Source organism: Mycetomoellerius zeteki, unplaced genomic scaffold, assembly GCF_001594055.1.
Source record: "Mycetomoellerius zeteki isolate Tzet28-1 unplaced genomic scaffold, Tzet1.0 scaffold655, whole genome shotgun sequence".
In the NCBI taxonomy this organism is placed as follows: domain Eukaryota; kingdom Metazoa; phylum Arthropoda; class Insecta; order Hymenoptera; family Formicidae; genus Mycetomoellerius; species Mycetomoellerius zeteki.
The window spans coordinates 4,159-13,517 of NW_017257670.1; the positions used below are offsets into that span (position 1 = coordinate 4,159).

The 9,359-nt window shown below is 37.3% G+C and overlaps 1 protein-coding gene across 1 annotated transcript; it reads left to right on the top strand.

Moving 5' to 3' along the window:
• Nucleotides 1-843: 843 nt before the first annotated feature.
• On the top strand, nucleotides 844-8,438 carry Nab2 (Nuclear polyadenosine RNA-binding 2). Its single transcript, XM_018457691.1, has 8 exons — nucleotides 844-1,051; nucleotides 2,801-3,579; nucleotides 4,789-5,890; nucleotides 6,081-6,246; nucleotides 6,701-6,864; nucleotides 6,969-7,290; nucleotides 7,374-7,506; nucleotides 8,034-8,438. The coding sequence occupies exons 1-8, from the start codon at nucleotides 1,013-1,015 to the stop codon at nucleotides 8,263-8,265; spliced, it is 2,937 nt and encodes a 978-aa protein (XP_018313193.1). The 5' UTR covers nucleotides 844-1,012; the 3' UTR covers nucleotides 8,266-8,438.
• The last annotated feature ends 921 nt before the right edge of the window (nucleotides 8,439-9,359 follow it).

Sequence of the window (9,359 nt, forward strand, 5' to 3'; positions counted from 1 at the left end):
TTCGGCTTTTTTTGTATTACTTACTACCAGCACGAGTTGTAATTGGCCTGCTTTCCGTCAAGGTGTAAACGCGTCCTTATGGTGCGGTCCCATGATGCGGAATTGGCAGAACGCTCGTGATTGGTTTAGAAAAGACATATCGGCGGAGCGCAATTGACAGAATGCTTGCGATTGGACGGACATCATTTCGCCAATTCCGCATTGCGTATACGTTCCGCACCATGGGACCGCGCCATTATGAGAGGCCTACAATAGAAGTCGTAGCGGTCGTAAGGTCTTAAGTCGTAGAAAATTGACCAATCACAGTTGATTATTCTTCTCATATTCGACTGTGATTGGTCAATTTTTTACGACTTGAGACCCTACGACTGCTACGACTTCTATTGTAGACCCCGCATTGGCCCGTCTACAATACACGTAGTAAGCTTGGTTTAAGAAGTAAGAATAAGAAATTGACCAATCACAGTCGATTATTCTTCTCACATTCGACTGTGATTGGTCAATTTCTTACTCTTACTTCTTAAACCAAGCTTATTCCGCATATTGTAGACCACGCATTACAGTCTCATTCATTACTGATACTGCCATTGTAGACAACGTATTACCCGTAAAGCCCGTATCAGATTACCGACTCTGGCTGTTGATCAATAATGGACCAATCACATTGAATCAGTCTTATTGTGATTGGTCCATTATTGATCGATAGTCAGAGTTGGCAGTCGGGTCGGCTTGCAGAGTCGGTAGTCTGATACGGGCTTTAGAAAACCGCGACACTGGCAGAACTGGTTTGCCGGTCGCCCATCTAGTTTAGACTCGTTTCACGCACCGTGAGAGCGAGACGTTTCGTTCGTACGTCCGTCATGGCCGTCATGGCGGAGAATGTTTTCGTTCCGTGATACGCCGACTCGTGATTACATCGGCTCATCGATTCGGCCGGTCAACGACAAGCGGCGACAAGGACGTTGGTTTACGCTCGTTTCTTCGGTGAAGATCCAGCGATCATCTCGCGATCATGGACACGCGTGGCGTCGAAGTCACGAATCAGCTCCGGGTGAGTGTCATGGAACGCGTGCCTTAGCGCACGCGGAGATTCTATTAGCATAAGATTGTCCAATCATCCCGTTGCATGAAGACCCAGACGTGACATTTGATCCCGTACGTCGATACTACCCTGATTGTTATGTAATCGTCTAGTTCCTCGCAGAGAGACGTGAAGGTTTGAAAACGACGTGTGTCCTTCGCATGTCACAAAATCCGCTGTTTTAGAAATCCAGGCGCACCCCAGCTCTATTATTAAGTTTACTTTATTTATTTATGTAGCGTTAATTTCTGTCTCTCTGTGCATACAGAAGTCTAGGCTGTAGAAATGATTGGAAGCTACTTCTGCCTTTAAAAAAAAAAAAAAAAAAGATACAAGGGTAACTTCAAGAAACTAATGCGTCTAAGAAAGACGTACGTGACGAATGGAATTATTGTATTTGCAAATTACTTCTGCCTCTCTTCTTTCTTGGAAAAGATAGAAGAGCATTTTTGAGAAATCATTGTAACGCTTCTAAGATATATTTGATGAATTATTTATAAATTATAAGTTACTTCTGTCTTCTTTTTGGAAAAAGATACAACGTACCTTTAAAAAATCACTATAATGCTTCTAAAACATATTTGATGAATGGAATTATTTACAAGTTACTTCTGTCTTCTTGGAAAAAGATACAAGGGTATTAGAGAAGCAACTATTATGTCTCTCAAAAAGTATTATTATACTTGACGAATGAAATTATTTACATCTAATTGTATGGTATATTAAAAATCAATCCCTATAAAAACCAATTACGATATAAAAATTTTTGCACACAGTTTTTAGAGAAATGGATTAGACAATATAAGCTTGTTGAATGACCACCAAAGTATCTAAGCCTCTGAATTATTTCTTAAGGCAATCAAATCACTGGCTTATAAATTGAATCAGAACAATTGGTCGTTCATTAAACTCTACTGTGACTTCCATAACTTGACCGACTGAATGCTGTTGCCTAGTGTACTCAGTACATTATTTGACATTCCTAAGTCAATTACAATATTTTGGTTGGATTGAATTCTTTTTTGGGGATCGGATGTGCTACTTGATTAAAAAGAAGAAGAAAACTCAGAGCAGTAGAATAATTCTCAGAATAATTTAAAGGGAACTTTAGAATTTATATATAAATGTCAGAAGGTCTGTTCGTGTTATTTGGACTTTTTGCACTTATTGTTAGCATCTTTGCATTTTCTTTCTCCAATGTCCAATTGTATGTATTTATTTCATTTTAAGTGCAAATTTTTTGGGGGATTTAAGCAACGCGACAGACCTAGAAATAATCTTATCACAATAATCTTAGGAATGTTAACTTTTACCTTTACAAGACGGGAAGCCATTATACGTGACGCTGAAGCTTACTGTATCATATTTTGAGGCAAAAAATTCAATGAATTTAATAAATCTTACTCAAAGAAAAGTTGTAAGATTTAAAAAATAGATTCCCTTCGCTCTGTCTAAATCCCTCTCTAAAGATTTATTAGAATTCGTAAACGCGTTAGGGAAAATATACAAATGTTCAAAAGTCAGGTAAGTAAAGAAGTGTTAGAAAAAAGCAATTGAAACATGTAGTATAATGTAATAAATTGTTTATGGGGTCTAATTTTTGTACACTCTTTAATTGTAAAAGGCAGAAATCTAGAAAATGAATGCGTTTTATAGTTTTCACTAAGCGAGTTTTGTTTTAATTTTTCTTAATTGTTTTTAATTTGTCTTAATTTTCAGAGCGCCATTCGCGCCAAGCTTATGGAATTGGGAGTCCACTATGATGAAGAGCTACCTGATTACATATTGGTAATGGTGGTGAACAAGAAATCTCGTCAGCAGATGCATAATGACTTGAATCTGTTCCTGGAGGGCTGCACCACTGTATTCGTGGATTGGCTGCACGATCAGGTGCTAAAGAAACTGCAGAAAGTCACTGTAGCCAAGAAGAAATCGTCTCGCGAGTTTGTGCCTACCGTAGTGGTGAAGCAAGAGGAAGAGAGGAAGAAGAAGAAGATATCCGCGACTTCGTTCCTAGAGGATCAGGCAACGGAGCAGTCGTCCTCGGCTGTCGAGAAATTCCCGGATAAAAGTACGAAGAGCGACAAGCAATCACCGGTGCAGAAACAACAGGCTACAAAATCTTCTGTACCTAATCCAAATCCAGAGCGAAGTCACAGCAAGAGCGCGGAAAGAAGCGTGAAAAGTGTGCACAGCAAAAGTAGAACAGACGAAACGTCGTCAACACATGGCAGCGGATCTTATCAAGACTCTGCCTCCTTGAGGAAGCCGCAGCAGAGTTCCGAGCGCGACGAGAATACAAAGGATATCTCTGGCGCGCCTGAGAATCCCACTACAAAGACTACAAATTCGTATGGCGATCCAAAAGAGAGCGAGGCGCCGGATAAAAGTTTGAAGAGATCATTGGAGACGTCGAGTAGTCGTCACGACAGCACGGAGAAAAGGAGTAACGAGGCGAAGCGGCCGAAGCCATCCGAGGAAGAAAAGGACAGGGTTGGGTAAGTTAATGTTTTTTTAAAACTAAATTAAGTTAAAGTTAATGGCTTATACAATTAATAAAATTAAGTTAAGAGTTGAAGGAATAAAAATTTAGCTTAATAAAAATTAGGTTAAGATTGAATTAACTTAAGTTTAAAAAAAAGTTAATTTTGAAAAAAATTTTTGAGATCAGAATGTCCTAATTTTTCTTGTGAAATGAGATTACTTTAAATAACACTTACAATATAGATTATTAGGTAAATTTAATTTTTTTATTCGCATGTAAGTTACTTATATATAATAAGAATCACAACATAAGGTGTTTTTGTCAAAATCTTGCGAGAGAGAAGAGTATATATTTGCATTATCTTTCTTTCTTTAACCTTTATCTAACTTCTTTTGAGGTCTGAAATGACTGCTTACGCATGTTTACGACTACATTGACTAGATATTTGTTACAAAAGATATACGTAAAAATTTAGAAAATCGGTGGATGTACAGCACTGTTTTACAACAATTCTTTATCTAAGGCTCATTTCATATTTATATTGTTGAAATATAATATATTTATGATATCTAAACGTGTGATTCAAATATGCGGAAATTGACAAAACCTAGCAAGCCAATAAAAACTGGCTACCATATGATGTGACTCTTATTATAGACTAATTTAAACAATAAGAATATCTTATTTTTAGACCATACCATGTGAGAAACACAATTAATAACAGAAATTTGAAAGCCTATACCGGTCGAAAATTCAAATTATTTAAGAATTGCTTGTCAATTTAATTCGTGATATTATTCCAATAGTTTAATTGCGTTTATAAGTCCGGAAAACCAATTCGGCGCGCAGTTTGAAGGACTACAAATATATTATATATGCAAGTACATATATAGTATATATATAATTCACATTGAATTATTTAAAAAGCGTTAAAGATCTAGCTTCGACCGGTATAGGCTTTCAAAATTCTTATTATAGAGTCTCTAATCATAAAATCATTGAACTTTTTCTAAATTAATTCTCTAATGAGATTCTTTAAGATTTTATAAAAAAAATTATTATTATAGCATTAAGAGGGATAGAAAAATTTTTAATTTAAAAAAGTTAATAAAGTAACTCTCTCTCTCTCTAAATCAAGTTAAAAATTAATGTATTTAAAATTAACTGAGTTAAGTTAAAAGTCATTAACTTTTTTAACTTTTTTTTAACTTTTAACTTTAAGTTACTACCCAACCCTGGAAAAGGAAGATACGTCATCCCCGGATTCAAAGAAGCTTAAATCCTGCGTGAACAAGCCAAAGATCGTGTCGGTTGTGTCTGTGAAGACCCGGCTTGGCATAGTCTCTCCACGGAAGAAATTCGAAACATACAGAGAGAGGGAAGGCAACGGCCGCTACCGTCCGTTGGAGAAGCGGTTCGAGAAGTCGCATCGCTATGACAATGGACGTAGCGGAAAAGGCAGAAGCTTCGAGATGGACGATCGGGGTTCCAGACGGAATCGTGACGGCGACACGCGGCATCACGAGACTATGAACAAAGTCAACGATGTGAGGGGTCGGATAGAGAGTAGCAAGAGCGAGAGACTGAGCAGAAATGTGGAGTCCAGGGAGAAGAATTTAAATTCGAGTTCCAAAACGGACGCGTCCGCAAAAAAGTCTGCATGCACTATTAAGGACCGGCTGGGTATCAATAGTAAAGTCCAAAGACAGTCCACAAAATCGCAAGAGGCAATAGATTATAGGAACAATCCAAAGAGCTTGGATCAAGCGGGAAACAACAACAAAAATATCAAGGACAGGCTCGGTCCGTTAAAGAGTAATTTCAGGCCGTTGCATAAACAAAGACAGCTTCGCAGCAGCGAAAACGACAGATCTGTAGTTTCTCTGAATCCCGGTGCTGAGAGACACGAGGAAGAGGAGGGGAAGGAAACCGAAGATGAAGACGAAGCGGATAACGACGAACAGCTGACCGGACCTGTGAAATCACACATAGTCGCTGTAAACAGACCTGTATCCGCCACTGTTACGAGAACCGAGAGGAGACGTATAAAAACGTCGAATAATGTTCTGTTCAGTGCGATTCAAAATATCGGCTACCCAGGACACGGAGGCGCGAAATCTCAGGATAAGATGGACAAAAGGACGTCCAGCGACATAGACGAGGATATCGATGATACGAGGTTACCGAGCAAAGTAATTGTCACGCCAAGACCTTTGAAGCCGCTGCAACCAACACAGAAACGCGCCACACAGTCGCTTTTGTTACGAGCTGTCGCGGAGGCAAATCAGTCGGTTGTCACACAGAAGAATCCGGAACCTCTATTCGTAAGTTTCAATTCAATTAATATATTGTAAATCGACTAAACATTGTAAATCAAGCAACGATTCTTTGTAACTTTGTAACACCGAGGGCGATAAATGCCGATATTCTTTAATGTACATATATCTGTAAAATAAATGTATTAAACGTCGGAGAGCAAAGAACGTTTTTTCATGGAAGGCTCAATTTTGTTAGGACAAGAAGCCAGTCTTAAAGCGTCTTAAACCTGCCCCGGCTCGTGATGTAAGTCAAAACTTGTCGGTACATTTTAATTCTAGTAAGAGACTGGTGATGGAAAAGATTCAAGTCGAATTAAATACAATAGATCATCTGGATGTGGAAGACGTCGAGCACGAGCCTTGTAAGTGCCATCTTCGTGGAGACGTCTTTTTGTAACAGTTTGAAAGAGTTACAGAATCTGTCTCGTATCCTATTTGTACTCTTTCATTTTGGAAACTTTATTTATCGATCTTATACTATTATTTATTGAGTACCCGAACAAGCTAAAATTAGTTCTATTCTTAAATTTTATTCAGTTAGTCTCCTATAAAAATATGTATGAGATGACGATGGAAATCAAACCCGCAGCGTGTTATTTACAAATCAAGCTTTCTCTCACTAAACGTCACTCCTTTAATCTTCCATTAACACTTATATTAACTTATACTAACAGTTTCCAAATATTTAAAAATTGTAAAAAGTATATTTAAGATAAATAAAGATTTCAATGCGAATTCTTTCGCGATACAAAGACTAACTCTTTCATCCTTCCTTTCGGGATTTTAATTCCTCGCTTATTATCGCATAATCCGTAGATGTACCACAACCAGTAACGGACGAGCATATAGGAGTCATGATGTCGTTGTTCCAAAGGAGTGACGACAATCAAAAATTCTTAGTTACTCTGAACGGATACAACAACAATCTCATGAAAGAGAAAATCAGCTCCGAGGATGACGAAGAGCGACTGGAGATGGAGGTAATTTCTTCCACCACCTCTAAAGCATTTCCCTCATTCCCTCCCTCTGAATTTTAATCCTCACGCGTATTCTAGACGCACGATGTTCCTCCTCATGCTCGCAGGTGAACGAGGATGACGAGCTTGCACTGTTGACGACGCACAATGAAGCAACGACAACGATGGCGACAACGACGATGGCGGCAATGGCGGACGAATTGGAAATAAATAAGTTTAGAATAATGGACTCAGCGGAAGATAGCGAGCACGCTAGTCCAAAGGAAGCGAGCGGAGAGGAAAACAACGAGAACTGCAATACGGAGAACGTAGATAAGATCGACGAGATGCCCCGTAGACGGAGAAAATTAAGCCCTATAATATATAATAGATCTCATTCTCCTAGTCCCATACAACTGAAATCTAACGCGTCGACATTAGCCACCAAACGTAAGCATTAAAATTTTTTTTGGGGGTTTGTTTAGAGCTTAAAAGTATATTTTATTGTAAAATAATGCGATTGCTCTTTCCAGCCCCGGATAAAAAGCCGCTGGTAGAGACCACAGCCTCGGCCATTTCAGACAAATCTAGGGAGAATTGTCGATATTGGCCAAATTGTACATTAGGGAACAAATGCGCGTATCTTCATCCCCCTGTTATGTGCAGGTAATTCTAGAGATTCATTATATCTTTGATCTTTCTAGAGATTCATTATATCTCTGGAGAAAATTTTTCTCGGAATTTTTATGGTATGAATTATGAGAAAGTTTATATTTTAGAATCTTTTATGTAAGTGAATTCTGAAATATTCTAAAATTTCTAAGATTCTCATTCTACAATTTCTGAAAAAATACTTGAACTTTTTCTCAGATTTTATAAGATTTCATCAGAAATGATAGAATGAAATATCTTAGAATATTTCAGAATTCATATACATATATATGAAGAATTCTAGAAAAGATGTGTAAATTTGGTTGACGCTTCTGAAAAATGTTTCAATTGTATAAAAAATCCGAGAAATTTTGTAAAAAGTTATAAAATTATTCAGAAATTCTAAAAAATTATATGAAAAATTCTTACCAAAGATTACATCGTAAAATACAAACAACACTTTTCTTTCTATGATTATATGATGCTAGAAAATATTCATTCTTTTATTTAATTTTTATTAACTCGTCTTATTTTTTTCGCAGTGCCTTCCCGGCATGTAAGTTTGGTGACAAATGCGCCTACAAGCATCCCAAATGCAAATTCGGTTTGTCTTGCACAAAGCTAGGCTGCGTATTCTCGCATCCCGCCCAGCAGTGCAAGTATCATCCATTTTGCACGAAACCGGCATGTCCGTATTCCCATCCAGTCGCTTCCGCTCCGGCAGCAGAAGCGACAAGCCAGAGGGCAAAGTTTACCTGGCGGCGACGAGATTGAGCGTACTTTTGCGGATGTATAAACCGGGGTATATCGTTCTGATCAGATTAAGATTCTGATTCACATAAAATTACTTTGTACAGGTCACACAATGATGAGATATACAAGCTTAAGTAGCGTAAGTTGACGTAAAGATGTTACCGCAGCGGAATTTAACTTCGCGATTAAGGAATGCGTCACGAAAGCTTCAATACTATTGTGATTTATTATGTCAGATCGTAGTTTTACTTTCTCTTAAATAATTCAAGATAGAAAAAGAAACTTTTGAAAAACTTTAAACAGTGAAAATTTATTAGATTTAATTAATTAGATTTAAAATAATGAAGCTCTAATTTAGGATGTTAGATTTATATATATATAGATATTATATGTACTTCCCTCTGTTGATAATTATCTATCGCCTTAGATTCTAAGACCGCGTCAGTTCGAACTGTGAGCAATTTGCTGCCATTCTTAGATTATATATTCTACTTGTAATATGAAGGAAAAGATTTTAGTTTAGTTAACCAAGGCTAAATGCAATTGGCCTTAGGATGATCGTAAAATACGTTCTCTTTTAAGCTTCACCTCGCCAAGGCAATCTCGTCTCGATTTATATACGTGTATATATTCGAAAATGTATCGTGCGTTTCTAGTATCGGTAATATATATATATACATATATTAATATACATAAATGTATATATTTTTTATATATACATATATGTATACTACTTATGTAATGAACAGCCAGAATAATTATAATTAGATTTATTCCTTTTGTAAATCTTCCGCGCTTTATTTGCGAATTATTTCTTTTTGCTTTTATCAAAGCCCGTCAAAGTGAGAGTATATGTACAAAGTGTGCACTTCTAGGCTGCATTCGAGGAGCGCGCTATCAGCGCTATTTGTATCATCTATCTTTGTTTTACATCTAATAAACAATGAAGATAAAATGATAAATAGCGCTAATAGTGTCTCCCTAAATGTACCTCTAGTACATACGGAAAAATGCAAGAGGATATAATTCAGGAGCAGCAAGTCTATCGTACTGTTTCATGTCGAGAGTAATATGTATAACGATCGCTTGGCGTTATTAGCTCTGTATGCTCGTTT

What these genes read in the sequence shown, in the direction of transcription:
- Nab2 (XM_018457691.1), top strand. Translation starts at nt 1,013, where the DNA reads ATGGACACGCGTGGCGTCGAAGTCACGAATCAGCTCCGG. An exon ending in GTCGACATTAGCCACCAAAC is followed by an intron (nt 7,291 to 7,373) that starts GTAAGCATTAAA and finishes TGCTCTTTCCAG; the next exon opens with CCCCGGATAAAAAGCCGCTG. An exon ending in CATCCCCCTGTTATGTGCAG is followed by an intron (nt 7,507 to 8,033) that starts GTAATTCTAGAG and finishes TTTTTTTCGCAG; the next exon opens with TGCCTTCCCGGCATGTAAGT.